This window comes from Salmo salar, chromosome ssa20 (assembly GCF_905237065.1).
Source record: "Salmo salar chromosome ssa20, Ssal_v3.1, whole genome shotgun sequence".
Classification (NCBI taxonomy): domain Eukaryota; kingdom Metazoa; phylum Chordata; class Actinopteri; order Salmoniformes; family Salmonidae; genus Salmo; species Salmo salar.
The window spans coordinates 76,757,502-76,779,573 of NC_059461.1; the positions used below are offsets into that span (position 1 = coordinate 76,757,502).

General features: G+C 45.2%; 1 protein-coding gene across 10 annotated transcripts in view; it reads left to right on the forward strand.

Moving 5' to 3' along the window:
- Nucleotides 1-22,072, forward strand: part of LOC106581345 (protocadherin Fat 3) — a 485,897-nt gene that overhangs the window by 266,596 nt on the left and 197,229 nt on the right. For 7 of the 10 annotated variants that reach the window (XM_045703948.1, XM_045703947.1, XM_045703950.1 and 4 more), the window contains 4 exons: nt 2,855-3,169; nt 3,595-3,805; nt 5,407-5,475; nt 15,404-15,543. In XM_045703948.1, the coding sequence (XP_045559904.1) occupies nt 2,855-3,169; nt 3,595-3,805; nt 5,407-5,475; nt 15,404-15,543 (735 nt within the window). The remainder of the gene's footprint in view (nt 1-2,854; nt 3,170-3,594; nt 3,806-5,406; nt 5,476-15,403; nt 15,544-22,072) is intronic. The other 3 variants (XM_045703952.1, XM_045703955.1, XM_045703957.1) reach the window with 1 other exon arrangement.

Genomic DNA, 22,072 nt, shown 5'->3' on the forward strand with positions numbered 1-22,072 from the left:
TAGTGGACTAAACCAATATGACGGCTTGTTACACAAAATGAAAAGGCAGGGTCATGTAAGAAAGAGCGGGAGAAAAGACAAAGGACTTCATTATCGTACACACAGCTGATAACTATGCTCATGGAAATGCTAATACTTTACACAAGAATGGCCGCTCATTCGAAAATAATTACAATGTACATATTTACGATTGTATGCCTTTTGTTGTCTCTGTTGAAATCGCCGGTCCGTCTGCTGGAGAGTCAGTCGATAGAAAGTCGCTGGTTGTGTTCCCCAGAAGTCATAATGTTTTTCGTGGTTGTAGCTTATCCGCTGTTATAATGGTTATGTCAGGCGTACCAATGGTCTTTTGATAGGGAAATGTTCTTTGGAATTAATCTTTCAGAGTACCATTGTCTTTTGATAGGGAAATGTCTTTAGAATGGATCTTTCAGAGTACCATTCGGTCATTCGATAGGGAAATGTTATTTTCTCGTCTTCGGTCGAGTTTCCTAGACTATTTTACATATACAGCTGCAGACTGTGAATGTGTAGTCGTTTGTTTTGTAGATTTCTTAACCATTCATGAAGTGTGGACTGCGTCCTCACGTCTTCTGGTCTAATTAAAATTTTGTCACGAGTGCTATTTATTGTCTGTGCTCACGTGGGCGTGGTTAGGACTTCATATGAAAAACAAATCTCTCATTTAGAAGGCTAACATGACATTACATCTTCTCACTAATAGTTTCATATTTAATCATATCAGCTCACCAACATTTGGATGTGAATCTGATCACTGGGAAATGTACACATTCAGAGAAACAGTTGTGTTGTTATACTGTCCTTCATGGGATCCCAAAACACAACTGATCTGACATAATTGTCCTTTAAGTGCCCACGGACAACTCCAACCGCTTGGACTACAAAAATATTGTTTCATTATTCAACCTTTTGATGTTACCGTTTTGGTGGGAGGAATCTCCTTGTAACAAAGAGGTTTCTTTCCCCTCAAACCAGCCAAACCCAAAGTTTCTACACGGTATTTACGACCGGTCATAAAACTGGTGGGGGGAGAGAGGGGGGGGAATCTGGCGCCTATAATCTTCACCCAACAGGGCAAGTCATGACATTGGGGAGAAAAAGGGTGGTAGAACGTTTATTTTGATTGGTGATTTTCTGCATTTATCAGAGTGCCATCAGGGAGCCTGATTTCAGATGTTTCCATGTAAACAGGATTATTAGGGAAATCGTTCTTCTATTATATTAATCTGATGATCCACAATAATCACATTATTGTGTGCATGTAACCGTACTCAGTGGCACACAGACAAGCATCGTCTGCCTTTGGTGTTTCCAACAGCTGGCATTCTTTATTCCCCACCCACCCATGCTACTCTCTACTCAAACCTACAGTACTCAATCAGTGCCCAATCAGTCCTTATGAAACGCTCCTCTCAATCGCTTCTCCTCCTCAGTCTTATCCCAACCACTTAAATTGCCTGTTTCATGTTAACATATTCATAATACACTGATAGTTCAATGGCTGTAGGGTCTTCTTTAATAATGCATGTGTATAATCAGTGGATATAGCTTAGTGTAAACAGTATATTAGCATGTTTTAGCTGCATTAGCATATGTTCAGTGTATGCTAGCTTGTCTGTGTTGTCCTTGTGCTGCAGTGCTGTGCTGCTGTATGTTGTTGGCAGGCCGGACACGCGTACCTATCTAATGTATTCTCCAAGCTCTTCTGTCTCTCTTTCATTCTGTTTCTCTCTCAGGTTCTCTCTCCTCTATCTCTCTCTCTGATGAATGGAGAGCTGTTAATGTCGACCTTCAGTGAACATTGTTGTCCTGTGAGGTGTTGGCCGCCACTTGCTTGTTCACCCTATTCCCTCTGTCTCTACCTCTCTCTCACTGTGCTGAACAGAGCAGATGACCTTCACTCACAGAGGGGTCAACCGCCACAGGCTTGGAGTCCTTCGTTTCTCCTTCTTCCTCTCTTCTTCCCTTATGCTGTCATTTATGTTCCTTTCACACTCCCCTGTTGTCTTTCTCAGCCACCTCCCTCCTTCCCTCCTCTCCCTATCTCCCTCCCTCTCTCCCCCACTACTGCCCCTGCTCCACCCCTCTCTCTCTCTCTCTCTCTCTCTCTCTCTCTCTCTGTGTCTCTGTCGCTCTCTCTCTCTCTGTGTGTGTCTCTGTCTCTCTCTTTCTCTGTCTCTGTCTCTCTCTCTCTCTGTCTGTAATTCATTAGCATTTCTCTCCATATATCTATGGCACCTCATCACTGTGTCATTTAGAAAATGACAGATGGACTTTTTAAACGAACCCAACAATAAGTGCTTGGGAAATTAATTGTAGCTTTGTGTTGAATTGATGGCTGCTAGCGACGTCCTTTATCTCCCCCCGAAAATGAATATACATTTATTTTATGGACGGGACGGTGGATTTCATCTGTTGTTGGCTAACTCATCCTCTGGCCCCTCCCCCCTTTGCATTTATCTACAAGAGGCTCTCCGTCATGGTGGAAGTAGGAGCAGAGACAGATTAATTAGCTGTCAGAACACAGGAAAGAAGATACAAGGCAAAGCGATCTCCACTTTGGAAATATGACAATGTGTTCCAGTTGTCAGACAAACGCAGGGAAAAAAAACAGGGAAAGAAACTGATGTGAATCTTAACAATTGTCGTATTTTTTTTCTCTCTGTTGTGTGTGTGTGTTTACACGTGTAAATGTTTGTGTGTGTGTGTGTCTGTATGTGTTTTTTTGTCTGTGTGTGCGTATGTATGTCTCTGTGTGTGTGTCTATGTTTGTCACTGTCGCTGTGCGTGTGTGTGTGTGTCTGTCTGCGGTTGTGTGTGTGTGGATACGCAGGTCACGGTGTCGGACGGCGGTCCCAGCCCTAAACACTCCACGGTGTGGGTGATCGTCCACGTACTTGATGAGAATGACAACAAGCCCTCGTTCCCAGAGAAGGTGTATCAGATCAAGCTACCAGAGAGGGACAGGAGGAAAAGAGGAGAGTCTATCTACAGGGCCTTTGCCTACGACAGGGATGAAGGAGTTAACGCTGACCTCTCCTACAGCATCGTCGACGGCAACGAGGATGGCAAGTTCTTCATCGACCCCAAGACGGCGGTGGTGTCGTCACGGAAGCAGTTCACCGCCGGGAGCTACGACATCCTCACTGTATGTGACCTTTGAACTTTCTAACCAACTACCATTCTCTTTGTCTTGTTTTACCCACTCTCTCTCCCCCATCTCTCTCTTCTCTCTTTTATCTTGTTCTCTTCTATCTTTCACTTAGACAAATATAAAAACGTAAAATGTTCCTTTTTGTGAAGTAGGCTATATGAACTATGAACTCTCAATGTATTTCATGATGTTTTCTGCTACACTACAGTATATCACTCTGTCTATAATGCGTCTGTGGCTCCTTTGGCGTTCCTCTCGCCACTCTCACCCTCTCTGTGACGAATAATAATTAATGTGAAAATCTATCACCTCCCCTCCATTTCTCTGATCCTTGTTCTCTCTTTCTGTCTGTAACGCTCTCTTTCTCCAATCCTTTTCCTCTTTCCCTCCTCCTTGTCTTCTTTCCTCCCCATCCCCAGATCAAAGCCACAGATAATGGCCGTCCCCAGAAGTGGTCGACGGCCCGCCTGCACATCGAGTGGATCCGTAGGCCCTCGGCCTCAGTGGCCCCCCTGCTGTTCGACGAGCAGTACTACAACTTCACCATCATGGAGAGTGACAAGGTGGCCGAGATAGTGGGTGTGGTCTCCATGCAACAGAGCTCCAACCCCCTCTGGTTTGACATCACAGGTAAGGCACTGCCCAGAGGCGGGGGCTGGTGGAGGGCTTGTTAGGGGGAGCGATGTATCTGATTGGCTGAGGTGGCTGTCAGTCAGGTAGGTTATGTACCATTATTGGTGCATGGTGTTTGGGCTGACGGTTTGGTTTGGTTTGATGTGCGTGTTTGTGCGTGAGGCCCAGCTCAGGTACTGTGACCTCACTGCATGTTCTGTTGCCAGCGTGTCTCTCTCTCTCCTCTGCCATCCCACGGTCACCATGGCGATTTTAGCACACACCACCGGCTGTAAAGGTCTGTATGTCAGTGGAGAAGCAATTGAGATGTCTCAAAGTCCCTGCCAGGAACTCTAATGGAGAGAAATGCCATGTGCTTAATTAATTCACTCTCTTTGGAAGATTGACAACATTGACAAACTTACATTTTGAAATGAACTACCCCTTTAAAGTGCTTAAATATTCATGCTGTTTTTTTACCATAAGGATTAAGCTTATTATACCAATTTCAGCTGCTAAGAATGTCTTTGACATGCTGATTTCAGACACAATTTACTGTCTTATTCTCATGGTAAAGAATGTTGTGTAAGATCAGTGCAATGTCCCTTTAAGAGGCTTGAAATGCCAAGGACATGCCACACTTACAAGTATTTCATTCATTTGAAAACTTTTTGATCTTTTGAAGTCCAATTTTATCCACATAAAACGCTCAACAAGATTATGTAATATCTAGTTTACGTATCTGCATTTTTCTGCCAACGAACAGCGACATTTGTCAAATCCATATCGTTTCCTGAATCAATTATTGTTAAAGCCAGTCAGTTTTAATCTTGCTTTAATTATTTTAATTAATTTAATCAATATTGCAAAACCCATTTAGTTTTATTAGAATATAAGTTTTGTTAGAGTTAATATGATTATGCCCATAACTTGTAACCCTTTCTATGACTTGATTGTGGTCCATCTATATAACAATTGTTTACATAATGTAATATAATATTTATAAAGCTGATAGTTCTCTAGCCGAACTGTACTGTGGGTAGGTGAGTTTATGTTGAGAGCATTCAGCCCAGAGACAAGTGGATTGACTACACGGCCAGGACCGCGTTTCCAGGAATGCTCCATGATCCATCTCTCTTTTGTTGTCACTGAGCAGTGGCGGTCAGTGTGTGTTCCAGTTGGAGATACCTTCTGGCTTGTTCTTCCAGCTCTAGGCTCTCTCTGACTATGGCTGCTCTCTCTGGCCTAATACTCTACTCTCCTGTATGCCCCTCTCCTCCTCTTCTCCTCTCTTCTCTGCTCAATGCCTCACTCGTTTTCTCCTCTGGGATCACATCTCTCTCTTCCCTCTCCCTCCTCGTAATTCCTCCTCCATTTGCACTATATATCTCCCTGTTCTTCCTTTCCTCACCTTCTCTTTCCTCCTCCTCCTCCTCCTCCCCCTCCCCTCTTACCCTTACCCTTCCTCACCCTCTCTCTTTCCCTCTCCTCCCCCTTTCTGTCTCTCCTCCTCTCCAATTCCCCTTCACCCCGTCTCTTTCCTTTCTCCCTGTCTCACCCTTTCTCTCCTCTTCTCTCCCTCCCTTTTCTCTCCTCTCTCAATGCTTCGTGTCTGGAAGGTCCCAGGCCTTTCCGGGAGATGTTCTATATACTGCAGACCGCTTGTGGCAGGAACTGTTCCACAGAAGGTATCTCAGTTTGACTCCGATCTGCTTTTTTCTGCTTCCTTTTCCTTTGCTTCCTCTTTTATTTTACCCATCATTCACCTGTGCTTTTCCCATCATTCACTGTGTGCCCAGTGCTGCTCACGCCTTCTTCTGATTGGTTGGTTGGAGACAAAGGGGGCTGGACAGGTGAAAGGTGTTTTCCCTTCACAGAAGTTTGTGTTTTGTGTGTGTGTGTGTGTGTGTGTGTACATGTGTGTGTTTGTGTGTTTTTACAAATAATTTATAATGTACATCCCACACAGAAGCTCATTAGAGAGTGTGTTGGTGTGTCTGTGTGTGCTTCCCACCTGTATAATGTACATTGTAACCCTTTCTTCCAAGGTTAACATAAGTGATTCGTTTTGGAGAAATTCCTTGCTGTACTAAATTGTCTATCAGACCCTGTGATCTCCCTTTATAGCGAAGCCCATAACTGCTGCCATGGCAATGACCCCTGAGCGACCTTGGTGACAGCTGTGTTTAATGGCCTGCTAAAGCATCAGTGTTTGGGGAAACATCATGCCCACCACCCCTGAGCTGTGAGCAACACACACTACACACTCACAGAGGCGGAAACACACACACACAGGGACACACATGCAGGAACATGCAGGCACACACCCATGGGCACACACAGACGCTTACCCACACATAAAATACACACACTATTTTGCACTCACACACACACACGTTCAGACACACACACACTATATTATTACACACATCCCACTGACGACCCAATTAAGCGGATGGCTGGTTAGTGGGAGGTGTGGGAGTTGTGGGTCAAGGGTGAGCTCATGGTCACTGTGCCCCTGGTTAGAGAGAGTCCCTCACTGTAACGGTCTGTTGCTCTGCCACAGGCACCTCTCCAACCAGAGGAACCAACAGGGAGAGGATGGAGAGAGAGGGAGAGGTGAGTGGTAGGGGTGGAGAGAGATAAGGAGGGGGATAAAGATAAAGAGAGGGAAAGAGAAAGAGGACAGGAGAAAATGTGAGGGAAATAAAGAGAGGGCTAGAGGGAAAATAGGTGGAAAGTAGAGGAGAAAGAGGAGAGACTTATGATAGATCGAAGGAGCAGAGGTCAGATGAGGAAGAGAGAAGAGCAGCTTCAGTGATTAAAGGAAAGATGAAATGGAGGGCAGAGAATTGTAGAGGGGGGATTAGTGAAAGGTAGAGAGAGAGGGAAAACGTAGGTGGTGCAGCCTTAGGGATGGAGGGATTATTGATGGAGTGAAGTGCCCAGAAATGTGTGTGTGTGTGTGTGTGTGTGTGTGTGTGTGTGTGTGTGTGTGTGTGTGTGTGTGTGTGTGTGGGCTCAGGGGCCAGGTGAGAGTAGAGGGGCTAAACACTGTGATTGATTTACGGGGCCAGACCCCCCCCCACATCACAGGCCATTATTCACCAGAATACCACGCACACACACATACGAGATACATACACACAAACATGTACAACTGCTTCTGAATTCCCCTCAGACACACACACACACACACAGACACACACACTCTCCAAACACATACCAGATACATACACACAAACATGTACAACTGCTTCTGAATTCCCCTCACACACACACACACACACACACACACACACACACACACACACACACACACACACACACACACACACACACACACACACACACACAGTTAATTATGTGCCTGCACACACACACTAATCCACTGCTAAACGTATTACTGTCCAGAAAGTATAACACAACCATTTGACTATTATTTAGCTGCTATTCAACCTCCTAAACACACACACACCATCCAAATGGATGCCGTTTTAACCACTCAACGTTTGCCATTTCAACCACCCAGCCACCACATCCTATAAACACATCATGGAGTTGTCCTCTTATAGACGAGCCACCACAACCCTACACTATATTCTGAGCAGCTGGGTTCTATATATCAAGTCAATCCAGACAGCTGGGTTCTATATATCAAGTCAATTCAGACAGCTGGGTTCTATATATCAAGTCAATCCAGACAGCTGAGTTCTATATATCAAGTCAATCTAGACAGCTGGGTTCTATATATCAAGTCAATTCAGACAGCTGGGTTCTATATATCAAGTCAATCCAGACAGCTGGGTTCTATATATCAAGTCAATTCAGACAGCTGGGTTCTATATATCAAGTCAATCTAGACAGCTGGGTTCTATATATCAAGTCAATCCAGACAGCTGGGTTCTATATATCAAGTCAATTCAGACAGCTGGGTTCTATATATCAAGTCAATCCAGACAGCTGAGTTCTATATATCAAGTCAATCTAGACAGCTGGGTTCTATATATCAAGTCAATCTAGACAGCTGAGTTCTATACATCAAGTCAATCCAGACATCTGGGTTCTATATATCAAGTCAATTCAGACAGCTGGGTTCTATATATCAAGTCAATTCAGACAGCTGGGTTCTATATATCAAGTCAATTCAGACAGCTGAGTTCTATATATCAAGTCAATCTAGACAGCTGGGTTCTATATATCAAGTAAATCCAGACAGCTGGGTTCTATATATCAAGTCAATTCAGACAGCTGGGTTCTATATATCAAGTCAATACAGACAGCTGGGTTCTATATATCAAGTCAATTCAGACAGCTGGGTTCTATATATCAAGTCAATCTAGACAGCTGGGTTCTATATATCAAGTCAATCCAGACAGCTGGGTTCTATATGTCAAGTCAATCCATACAAAGCATGACCGTGAAAATGATGCCAATTCAGTTTTATCCTGTGTCCCCTGTCCAGCCTATACCAATCAATCCCAGAAATCCCAGGCTCTCCACTCACTCACTCACTCACTCACTCACTCACTCACTCACTCACTCACTCACTCACTCACTCACTCACTCACTCACTCACTCACTCACTCACTCACCACTCACTCAACCACTCAACCACTCACTCAACCACGCACTATAACCTAGCCATTTTCTCAACCGATTAAAGCTAGTTAAAACCTGTTGGGGCTACAGGTTAGCAATGAACCCCGAGCCGGGATTGCTAACAAGGCTGGAAATTCAAAACATCAAAAATCTAATAATTTCAATTTCTCAAACAATCAACTATTTTACACAATTTAAATGATAAACATCTCCTTAATCTAACCACATTGTTCGATTTTCAAAGAGGCTTTACGGCAAAAGCATAAAGTTAGATTATGTTAGGACAGTACATAGCCACAAAAGTACAAACATCCATTTTCAATTCAAGGTCAGGCGTCACCAAAAGCAGAAACCAGCTTGAATTATGCACTAACTTTTGTCAATCTCCATCAGATGACACTCCTAGGACATTATGTTATACAATACATGCATTTTTTGTTCCATCAAGTTCATATTTATATCCAAAAACAGCATTTTACAGTAGCGTGAAATTCAGATTTTTTCTTCTCTGAAATGCTTCCGGTGAACATAACAAAATTACTATTCGAAAACATTGGTAAATTATAATATTGTCATTCAAAGAATAATATATTATCATCTCGTAATTGCTACCGAATGGCCAGATCTCAAAATAACTTTACTGGGAAATCACATTTTGCAATAAACGGGGTGCTATGCTAAGAACAACAGGCTATGCTATACAGTTAGCATCATCTAAAATCGATAATAACATTGTAAATACCCCCTTACCTTTGATTATCTCCATCAGAAGGCAGGATCCCAGGTCCGGAAGGCATTCCAGGTCCGGAACAAATGTGGTTTCTTTTGACAAAGTTCATAATTTATGTCCAAATAACACCAAGTACTGCTCCCACAAAACGTGGTGGGGGGCTGGTAAAATCACGCCGAAAAGCTAAAAAAACCTAGTAAATAATCTATTTATGTTCGTTCAAACATGTCAAATGTTGTTTAGCATTAATCTTTTGGTCCATTTTTAACGTTAAACATCAGTAATATTTTCACACAACCTATCCTATGTCTAGATAAAAAATGATGACAAACTCACGTTTCTCAGATTTATGCGCAGGCGCCAAAAAATGAAGTGATGACATGTCAACTTCCTTATATTCTAATTTGCTCTCTGTTTATCATAGACGCTTCAAACAACTTTATAAAGATCGTTGACATCTAGTGGAAGCCGTAGGTGTTGCGAAATGAATCCTTTCTCACTATGGTATCTATAAAACAATGACACTAAATAGTACAGTCCCAAAATTCACATTTTTTTTTTGATCTATTTTTCACAGGTTTTTGCCTGCAATATGAGTTTTGTTATACTTACAGACACCATTCAAACTGTTTTAGAAAATTCAGAGTGTTTTCTATCCGAATGTGTTAATAATATGCATATCCTAGCTTCTGAGTTGGTGTAGGAGGCAGTTAAAAATGGGCACATATTTTTTTCAAAATGTCTCAATACTGCCCCCGAGCCCCAATAGGTTAAAGAAGGCGTTGTTGTACTCATTAACTCATTTCCGAACAGTGTGACGCTTGTCCTCATTTCCCTCTTCATTTGTTCATTTGCTTTGTTTTATCTGTTTACGACAAACGCTATCTTCATCCCCTCCTCCTTCGTTGAAAGGAAGATAAATATGCCTCTTTATCGGTTGTCCTGCCTGCCAGAGTGTTTTTAAGCACTGGAGCGGCTTCCCTTACTAATCTGAATGGAGAGACTGAGGGAAGCAATTTTAGCGTTCAACAGAGGGTTTAATAACAGCCTTGTTGCGGAGGATTCGGTTTCCCCTCTATAATTTGGTGGAAGGGAACTGTTATTTTTCTGTCTGCCCGGTTGCTGCCGTGCCAAACCTCAGTTCCTCCTTTCCCGAATTGGAGCGTTTGGTTGGTTGGGTCATATAGGATGGCTCCAGACAGACAGACAGACAGACAGACAGACAGACAGACAGACAGACAGACAGACAGACAGACAGACAGACAGACAGACAGACAGACAGACAAGACAGACAGACAGACAGACAGACAGACAGACAGACAGACAGACAGACAGACAGACAGACAGACAGACAGACAGACAGACAGACAGACAGACAGACAGACAGACTCAGCCTTCTGAAGCCTCCATGGTTGAATTTGAATACTCTTGAACGGCTTATTTTTCTTAATACTGTACACTTTCCTTTATTTTCATGTAAACTATATATACTGCTCAAAAAAATAAAGGGAACACTTAAACAACACAATGTAACTCCAAGTCAATCACACTTCTGTGAAATCAAACTGTCCACTCAGGAAGCAACACTGATTGACAATAAATTTCACATGCTGTTGTGCAAATGGAATAGACAACAGGTAGAAATTATAGGCAATAAGCAAGACACCCCCAATAAAGGAGTGGTTCAGCAGGTGGGGACCACAGACCACTTCTCAGTTCCTATGCTTCCTGGCTGATGTTTTGGTCACTTTTGAATGCTGGCGGTGCTTTCACTCTAGTGGTAGCATGAGACGGAGTCTACAACCCACACAAGTGGCTCAGGTAGTGCAGCTCATCCAGGATGGCACATCAATGCGAGCTGTGGCTAGAAGGTTTGCTGTGTCTGTCAGCGTAGTGTCCAGATCAGGCGCTACCAGGAGACAGGCCAGTACATCAGGAGACGTGGAGGAGGCCGTAGGAGGGCAACAACCCAGCAGCAGGACCGCTACCTCCGCCTTTGTGCAAGGAGGAGCACTGCCAGAGCCCTGCAAAATGACCTCCAGCAGGCCACAAATGTGCATGTGTCTGCTCAAACGGTCAGAAACAGACTCCATGAGGGTGGTATGAGGCCCCGACGTCCACAGGTGGGGGTTGTGCTTACAGCCCAACACCGTGCAGGACGTTTGGCATTTGCCAGAGAACACCAAGATTGGCAAATTCGCCACTGGCGCCCTGTGCTCTTCACAGATGAATGCAGGTTCACACTGAGCACTTGACAGACGTGACAGAGTCTGGAGACGCCGTGGAGAACGTTCTGCTGCCTGCAACATCCTCCAGCATGACCGGTTTGGCGGTGGGTCAGTCATGGTGTGGGGTGGCATTTCTTTGGGGGGCCGCACAGCCCTCCATGTGCTCGCCAGAGGTAGCCTGACTGCCATTAGGTACCGAGATGAGATCCTCAGACCCCTTGTGAGATCATATGCTGGTGCGGTTGGCCCTGGGTTCCTCCTAATGCAAGACAATGCTAGACCTCATGTGGCTGGAGTGTGTCAGCAGTTCCTGCAAGAGGAAGGCATTGTTGCTATGGACTGGCCCGCCCGTTCCCCAGACCTGAATACAATTGAGCACATCTGGGACATCATGTCTCGCTCCATCCACCAACGCCACGTTGCACAACAGACTGTCCAGGAGTTGGCGGATGCTTTAGTCCAGGTCTTCGAGGAGATCCCTCAGGAGACCATCTGCCACCTCATCAGGAGCATGCCCAGGCGTTGTAGGGAGGTCATACAGGCACGTGGAGGCCACACACACTACTGAGCCTCATTTTGACTTGTTTTAAGGACATTACATCAAAGTTGGATCAGCCTGTAGTGTGGTTTTCCACTTAAATTTTGAGTGTGACTCCAAATCCAGACCTCCATGGGTTGATAAATTGGATTTCCATTGATTATTTTTGTGTGAATTTGTTGTCAGCACATTCAACTATGTAAAGAAAAAAGTATTTAATAAGATTATTTCTTTCATTCAGATCTAGGATGTGTTGTTTAAGTGTTCCCTTTATTTTTTTGAGCAGTGTATATAGACAAAAGTATGTGGACACCCCTTCAAATGAATGAGACCGCTGAGTGCTGAAGCACGTAGCGAGTAAAAATGGTCTGTTCTCGGTTGCAATACTGTCTACCGAGTTCCAAACTGACTCTGGAAGCAACATCAGCACAAGAACTGTTCGTCGGGAGCTTCATGAAATAGGTTTCCATGGCCGAGCAGCCGCACACAAGCCTAAGATCACCATGCGAATGCCAAGCGTCAGCTGGAGGGGTGTGTAACTCACAGCCATTGGACTATGGAGAAGTGGAAATGCGTTCTCTGGAGTGATGAATCATGCTTCACCATCTGGCAGTCTGACAGACAAATCTGGTTTTGTCGGATGCCAGGAGAATACTATCTGCCCTAATGCATAGTGCCAACAGTAAAGTTTGGTGCGGGAGGAATAATGGGCTATTTTTCATGGTTTGGGCTAGGCCCCTTAGTTCCAGTGAAGGGAAATCTTAACACTACAGCATAAAATGACATTCTAGACGATTCTGTATATCCAACTTTGTGGCAACAGTTTGGGGAAGGCCCTTTCCTGTTTCAGCATGACAATGCCCCCGTGCACAAAGCGAGGTCCATACAGAAATGGTTGGTCGAGATCGGTATGGAAGAACTTGACTGGCCTGCACAGAGCCCTGACCTCAAGCCCATCGAACACCATTGGGATGAATTGGAACACAGACTGCGAGCCAGGCCTAATCGCCCAACATCAGTGCCCAATCTCACTAATGCTCTTTTGACTGAATTGAAGCAAGACCCAGAAGCAATGTTCCAACATCTAGTGGAAAGCCTTCCCAGAAGAGTGGAGGCTGTTATAGCAGCATAGGGGGGACCAACTCCATATTAATGCCCATGATTTTGGACTGTGATGTATGACAAGCAGGTGTTCACATACTTTTAGTCATGTAGTGTATATTGCACTCCTCTAATGAGTGTAAAATCATCTGGTACGGATATGATGCTAATCAGCATACTGAGCCGTAAAAGCACTAGATTACTGTTAGCGGAAGTGAAGGGAAAGAGACAGGGAGTGTGGCTGTTTTTCATGTCTTCCTTCTGCACATCTTTTGAGGAAAGCTATTAGGACCACTTCACTGGAGTTCTAATGATTTAAGAGACAGATGATAGAGAGCTGAAAGTGTTTATTGTAACCCAATCACAAATAGGACACACATCTATGGTTGAGTGGTGGAGCGTTATAGCCTTAGTTGGTGCTGGGCTGAGGTCATGGCTTTATTAAACAGAGACGCCGGGGAGGAATCCCTTTGAGTCTGCACCTCGAGTACACTCACACACACATACGCTAGTACGCGCACTCACACACAACCACACTCACACAATCTCATTCATTCACACATCCTCATTCATATAGTATACACACAGGCATGCAGACAAGCAGACACATTCTCACATTCTCTTACCTTCATACACACGACACACACAGACACACATATAAATACACACATATAACATGCATACACGCATGCTTACATCGCACTTACAAATTACATTCCCACACTCTGAGCTGTGAGTTGGTATCCACGTGAGGCCAAAATGTCCATTTAAATCAATTAGGTAGCAGAGATGAGGCTGTGGTTTAATTACAGCCGGTCTTAGTGGTCTCATTTCAGACTAAGGCCCGTTCACGGCTGGAGCTCTGACACAGGCTCTGTTAATTCAGTCTTTCAGGGCTCTGTTAATTCAGTCTTTCAGGGCTCTGTTAATTCAGTCTTTCAGGGCTCTGTTAATTCAGTCTTTCAGGGCTCTGTTAACTCAGTCTTTCAGGGCTCTGTTAATTCAGTCTTTCAGGGCTCTGTTAACTCAGTCTTTCAGGGCTCTGTTAACTCAGTCTTTCAGGGCTCTGTTAATTCAGTCTTTCAGGGCTCTGTTAATTCAGTCTTTCAGGGCTCTGTTAATTCAGTCTTTCAGGGCTCTGTTAATTCAGTCTTTCAGGGCTCTGTTAACTCAGTCTTTCAGGGCTCTGTTAATTCAGTCTTTCAGGGCTCTGTTAATTCAGTCTTTCAGGGCTCTGTTAATTCAGTCTTTCAGCGCTCTGCTAATTCAGTCTTTCAGGGCTCTGTTAATTCAGTCTTTCAGGGCTCTGTTAATTCAGTCTTTCAGGGCTCTGTTAACTCAGTCTTTCAGGGCTCTGTTAATTCAGTCTTTCAGGGCTCTGTTAACTCAGTCTTTCAGGGCTCTGTTAATTCAGTCTTTCAGGGCTCTGTTAACTCAGTCTTTCAGGGCTCTGTTAATTCAGTCTTTCAGGGCTCTGTTAATTCAGTCTTTCAGGGCTCTGTTAACTCAGTCTTTCAGGGCTCTGTTAATTCAGTCTTTCAGGGCTCTGTTAACTCAGTCTTTCAGGGCTCTGTTAACTCAGTCTTTCAGGGCTCTGTTAACTCAGTCTTTCAGGGCTCTGTTAACTCAGTCTTTCAGGGCTCTGTTAACTCAGTCTTTCAGGGCTCTGTTAATTCAGTCTTTCAGGGCTCTGTTAATTCAGTCTTTCAGGGCTCTGTTAATTCAGTCTTTCAGGGCTCTGTTAATTCAGTCTTTCAGGGCTCTGTTAACTCAGTCTTTTAGGGCTCTGTTAATTCAGTCTTTCAGGGCTCTCTTGTTTACTGTCTCTTAATTGTTATTTGCAGGAAGAGGAGGAAATACTTCAGTCTGTCACAGTCCTGTTGGGTCTCTGTGAACCTAGTAATTACTCACAGATTGGTTGGAAGATACACACACAAAACACACACACACACACACACACACACACACACACACACACACACACACACACACACACACACACACACACACACACACACACACTTGTATTTGTGATCCGAGTGATTGTGCATGCCCGCTCCCTGTTAGATTATGTGTGTACGCTTTTGTGTGTAATGTTGTATTTGTGTGTAATGTTGTATTTGTGTGTGTTTGTCTATTTATGTATTCCCTGGCAGAGAGCCAGGAATCGTTCAGGTCATACACTCCCCACAGTACTGTCACACCCACAATTCAGTGTGCTTCCCTGTTTTTCACTATCCCAGACCCATACACCTTATTAAAAAGTAGGTTGGTGTGTGTGAGGTAGAGAGAGAAGAAGTGTGTGTGAGTGATTGAGTGAGAACGTTTGTGAAAGAGAAAAGAGAGCGAGAGATGAATAAACCAGTTCCCCCTCTGTCTCGAACCTTTTCTGCTCTCTATCCCCCCCTCCTGGGCAGGCGGTAACACTGACAGCCTGTTTGACATAGAAAAGGGTGTGGGCACCATCATCATCGCTAAGCCACTGGACGCTGAGCAGCGCTCCTTCTACAACATGACTGTGGAGGTGACGGACGGGACCAACTCTGCAGCCACACAGGTAGCTGATGACACAGCATGTCATATCCCTATTTATTTATTCTCAGAAAGAGACAAATCTACTACCTGTATGTGTTGATTTTGGCTTGTGTAAGTTAACGCGGCGCTGTTAGTATTGTGTTCTGTAGCTTGCTACCACCTGAACACTCATAAATGCACCCTCACACACACCCTCAAAAAGTACATTATAAATCACATGCATGCTACCAATGTTTACTTTTGTAACCACAGACACAGACCTCGCCTTCATGGACAGACGCTACACTCTCATTTTGCCCAAGTACATTAGGTTTTTTACTTTTTTCATCAGCCACACGGCGAACGGTGATAACTAGCAGTGTAATTGTCTCTCTGACCCCCACGTCTAATTCCTCTGTTTGTACAGAGGACAATAGCCTCCCCTGTCCTGTTCTGCCATGTCCTGTCTTCTTCTGTTCCTTCGCACTGTTCAGGCTGTGATTGAACGTTCCAAACAAGATTGTTAGTATGCAAACTGAGCTAGTGTGAAGATTCTTTATCAGTCTCTGTTTGAGTTAGGAGTGCCATGTTCTATAGTGGGTTGGCCATTATACAGTATCATGATAGAGAAGGAGCCCATTTTAAATTGATAAGAAATATACCGATATATCTTATTACCCTTTCCTCTGTTAGAGGTCCTGGCATCTGCAATGTGTTCATTGTGTGTTAAATGCAGAAGTTGACTGTGGCAGAACAGGACACACACAGTAGAATGGATTAACATTTTTATAGAGCGGAAGGGATTGCGCTGACGTACGGAATGTGCTTGCAAGACACCTTATAATTTCCCTGTGACAGTCCGTACAACGCCTATGTCATTCTACCTGCTCCCTCCATTGTCATTTTCAGGGCCAGTGCTTTTCAATACCCAGACATTAGGCCTGCGAAACAGACACATTAATACATATCATTTTTACTCATAGGTCTGTCATGTTCCTATGGTGCATGGCATTCTTTCTGTAAAGCGTTCTGCGACTAGGTGTCAGGTAAAACTGGTTCCCTGGTGAAAAGGAGAGTGTGCTGATACTGATTAATATGAACACATTCACACATACATGTACTGTAGGTTTGGTTGACTTTTTCAGTTTCTCACATTATTTCCCGCCTCCCCCTCCCTCCTTCTTTCATCCCTCTCTCCCTCTCCCGCTGTTCGTTCAGAATGATAGCTGGAGGGAAATGCAGCTGAGCTTTACTGCTGTGTGCCCTGAAAGGGAGAGCCAACCCACTGGGAACAGAAGTCAATTCATTGAAATGACAACGTTGATTCAACCAGCGTGTGCCCAGTGAGAATCCTCATTAAGTACAGAGGTCTAATTGCTAGCTAGGGCACAGCCATAAACATCCTCTTTCACCTACTCTACTCTCTATTCATTCTGAGTAACTCCTTCTGTCTCAGTTGGTCCATTAGGCCAATGTTGCACCCTGCGTGAAGGTACCAGTTCACAATGTCCAAACCCCTGTGCTATTCATTCCAACACACACACACACACACACACACACACACACACACACACACACACACACACACACACACACACACACACACACACACACACACACACACACACACACACACACACACACACATACAGTCCCTACACACCCGTGCAAGATAATCTTGTGTAGCTCAGTTGGTAGAGCATGGTGCTTGCAGTGCCAGCATTGTGGGTTTGATTCCCATGGGGGACCAGTATGAAAAAGGTATTAAAATGTATTCACTCACTACTTCAAATCAAATTTTATTGGTCACATACACATATTTAGCAGATGTTATTGCGAGTGAAGCGAAATGCTCGCTCTGGATAAGAGCGTCTGCTAAATGACAAAAAAAATTGAAATGCAAGATGTGCTGACTAAATCCCTATGGGTGTACACACGTATCCTCCTGGCCCACACACCTGTACGACGTGCTGACAGTAGAGCCAGTCATGAGAGGCTGAGTTCCCTTCTTCAACATCACAGATGGAACGTCAGCGTGATGCCCAATGGGGGAAATCTCCACTGTTCACCGGCAGGAAGACAGCTGCTGCTTCTGTCTTATATTTAGCCTTCTCTGCCGTCGGCCTCTCAATACGCCTTACGCCCTTCTTACGCAACACAACAGCCTTTGTCACCGGCGGTGGGAATATGCTGATCTTGATTCACAAGGTTTCCATGAGTCATCAACCGTCAACACAGTACATGACACGCAACGCAACAAGCACGTCAGCAAACATGGCGTATATAAATACATTCTTGTGAATTTGCTATTCATTGTAAATGTTTATAGGCTTATGTAGCCAAATTGCATCTATGTTCGTATGCTATCCATTCATGGTTTTTATATGTTCTATTTATATCTGTAAATTAACCAATATATCAAGCCACACCCAGCCATGATTACAGACACCTGTGTGTCCTTTGAAATGATATAAACTAGTGACCTGCAGTGTTTGTCATTATACCCTGATGAAGACAGCTTGTCTGTCGAAACGTTGGTTATTTAAGCAATAAGGCACGAGGGGTTGTGGTATATGGCCAATTAGGGTTGCACATTTTGGGGAAAATTCAGAGGTGGAAACTTTCCGTGGGAATTAATAGGAATATATGGGAATTAATGGGAAAATATGGGAATTAACAGAAATATATGCAAATTAATATTAATACCATTAAATGTCGATGTTTTCTGCATTGGATATATTTACCATATCATATGTAGACAAAAACATTAACCTTTTACCTTAAGTAGACATAATTGCAAATGATTAAATCCTTCCAATAGAAATAAATAAAAAAATGTAGTTTCGAATTGAACTAATTAAATGAGTTGACTCTTCACATGGGATGATTTCACTGAACAACAAAAGAAAGGGAATATTGAATGATCCCCAATGATCCATCGCATCTCCTAAAAACGTTTTCATCATACATCTGTAAAATGATAGTCTAGAAACTAAAGCTTTGGTTGTCTTCCTCTCAGGCTTCCATGTCTTCTCCCTGGACCTCCTCAATGTCCACCTTTACTGTCACTTTCCAACCTTGTTGAGGATGGCTCGCTGTCAGGCTCAAAAGCCTCAAATTTGCCCCGATGGCCACCAATTTTTCAACCCTTGTATTGGTCAGCCTGTTACATGCTTTGGTGTGTGTGTTCCCAAACAAGGACCAGTTGCACTCTGAGGCGGCTGATGTTGGTGGGATTTGGAGGATGATGGAGGCAACAGGGGAAAGTATACTTCACCAGACTGCCAGGATACTTGCCCTCATCCAGGCCAAGGTGGCGAGACATGGTAGTGATGACACCATAGGTCTTGTTGATCTCTGCACCAGACAGGATGCTCTTTGCCAGCATACTTGGAGTCCAACATGAACGCTGCAGTGTGTATGGGATTCAGGCAGAAGTCTTCACGCTTTTTGATGTATTTCAGAACTGGAGTTTCCTCTGCTTGGAGCAACAGTGAAATGGGCAGGGCAGTACGGATTTCTTCTCTTACATCTGCAAGCTGAGTCTGAACATCAGACAGGATGGCATTGTCTCCCTCAATCCGTGCAATGGCTACTGCTATAGGTTTCAGGAGTTTCAGGCTGCTTACCACTCTCTCCCAAAATACATCATCCAGGAGGATCCTCTTGATGAGGCTGTCCATATCGGCAGACTGTGATATGGCCATTTCTTGGAGAGACTCCTTCCCCTCCAGGAGACTGTCAAACCCCAGCGGGTGTTGCTGGGCAGCTTCAATGTAGTGCTCTTATTCTTCTCACTTTAGATTACTGCTATAACTTGATGACCATTCACATATCTAACCAGTTCCTTCGCTCTCTTGCAGAGTTTTTCCATTGTTTTCAGTGCCATGATGTCCTTGAGGAGCAGATTCAATGCATGAGCAGCACAGCCAATGGGTGTGATGTGAGGGTAGGACTTCTGATTCAAGGAAGATCATGAGCTGTTGCAATCGAGAATTAGCTTAGCTGTACATGTGATGGAAAAATGCACTGTGCATGCAGAGGGTTGCAATTCCATTGAGTTTGTGGATAGTTTAACCAAAATATGCCACAAGACCTAGAATTGCCTTTTGTGTATCCCACAAAAAAGGTTCACTGTTATAAGCTAATTTTTTTGATGAATTTAAGCAAAATTCCCAGGCTTAACTTCCCACGGCTAAGGGCTGTTCTTAGGCACGGAGTGCCTGGACACAGCCCTTAGCCGTGGTATATCGGCCATATACCACAAACCCCTGAGGTGCCTGATTGCTTTTATAAACTGGTTACCAATGTAATTAGAGAAGTACAAATAAATGTTTTGTCATACCCGTGGCATACGGTCTGATATACCATAGCTGCCAGCCAATCAGCATTCAGGGCTAAAACCACCAAGCTTATAATAGGTTATTAAATCATTGCATCTGAGCTCCTAGAGTGTTCGGCTCTCCTTTTCTTTTTCAAGTATATAAATGCATGAACTGCAAAAACGTGTTATTACATAATAGTTGTGACAGACACGCGAATATGTACTGTATGACACGGAACTGAATACCAGTCAAAAGTTTGGACACACCTACTCATTCAAGGGTTTTTCTTTATTTTTACTACATTGTATAATAATAGTGAAGACATCAAAACTATGAAATAACACACATGGAATCATGTAGTAACCAAAAAAATGTTAAACAAATCTAAATATATTTTATATTTGAGATTCTTCAAAGAAGCCACCCTTTTCCTTGATGACAACTTTGCACACTCTTGGCATTCTCTCAACCAGCTTCACCTGGAATACTTTTCCAACAGTCTTGAAATACTTTTCCTTCACTCTGCGGTCCAACTCATCCCAAACCATCTCAATTAGGTTGAGGTCGGGTGATTGTGGAGGCCAGGTCATCGGATGCAGCACTCCATCACTCTCCTTGGTCAAATACCCTTACACAGCCTGGAGGTGTGTTGGGTCATTGTCCTGTTGAAAACCAAATGATAGTCCCATTAAGAGCAAACCACATGGTGTCACGGATTTCGTCGTGGTGTTGAAGGGAAGACCAAAATGCAGCGGGTATGTGGATACTCATTCGTTTAATGAAAATAATCGAAGCATCCACAGGAAAAACAAAACAATAAACAGTACTCACGACTAGACAGTGAGGCAGGCTCAATAAACGCAGTGCTCACAAACAATTACCCACAAACACACAGCCAAACACACCCTACTAATATAGGACTCCCAATCAAAGGCAACACAACACACCTGCCTTCAATTGGGAGTCCAGCCCAATTAACTCTACATAGAACAACCCAACCTAGACTGAACATAGACACACATACAGAACATAACTCCCTCTGCCACGCCCTGACCAAAACTTATACACTTACTCCCTCTGCTGGTCAGGACGTGACATTACCCCCCCCCTAAAGGTGCAGACCCCGAATGCACCTTCAAAAGAAAAACACAGAAAACCCAAAACAAACCCCCCAAAAATCCCCCTAACTACAGGGAGGGACGGGAGGGTGGCTGCCGTCAACGACGGCACTGTGCTACACCCCCCCTCCCCAACCCACCTATGTTGGAGGCGGCTCAGGTGCGGGACGTGGACCCTGCTCCACCCTCGTCGTCGCCCACTTCGGTAGCGCCCCTGGCGGCTCCGGAAGACTAGTAGGCGCACCTGACTTCGCCCGACTGGCGGGCGACTTTTGCCGTGAACGGCTGGCGGGTGTCTCTGGCTGATCCTGGCCGTCGGGCCACTCTAGAAGCTCCGGGCAGTCGGGCCACTCTGGCAGTTCCGGGCAGTCGGGCCACTCTGGCAGCTCCGGGCAGTCGGGCCACTCTGGCAGCTCCGGGCAGTCGGGCCACTCTGGCAGCTCCGGGCAGTCGGGCCACTCTGGCAGCTCCGGGCAGTCGGGCCACTCTGGCAGCTCCGAGCAGTCGGGCCGCTCTGGCAGCTCCGGGCAGTCGGGCCACTCTGGCATCTCCGGGCAGTCGGGCCACTCTGGCAGCTCCGGGCAGTCGGGCCACTCTGGCAGCTCCGGGCAGTCGGGCCACTCTGGCAGCTCCGGGCAGTCGGGCCACTCTGGCATCTCCGGGCAGTCGGGCTGGCAGCGATCCAGCTCGCTGACTGGGGGTGGCTCTGGCAGCTCGCTGGCGGGCGGGCGCACTCTGGCAGCTCCGGGCAGTCGGGCCACTCTGGCAGCTCCGGGCAGTCGGGCCACTCTGGCATCTCCGGGCAGTCGGGCCGGGCAGTCTGGCAGCTCCTGACTGGTGGGTGGCTCTGGCAGCTCCTGACTGGCGGGCGTCTCTGACTTCGCCTGACTGGCGGGCGACTTTTGCCGTGAACGGCTGGCGGGTGTCTCTGGCTGATCCTGGCCGTCGGGCCACTCTGGCAGCTCCGGGCAGTCGGGCCACTCTGGCAGTTCCGGGCAGTCGGGCCACTCTGGCAGCTCCGGGCAGTCGGGCCACTCTGGCAGCTCCGGGCAGTCGGGCCACTCTGGCAGCTCCGGGCAGTCGGGCCACTCTGGCAGCTCCGGGCAGTCGGGCCACTCTGGCATCTCCG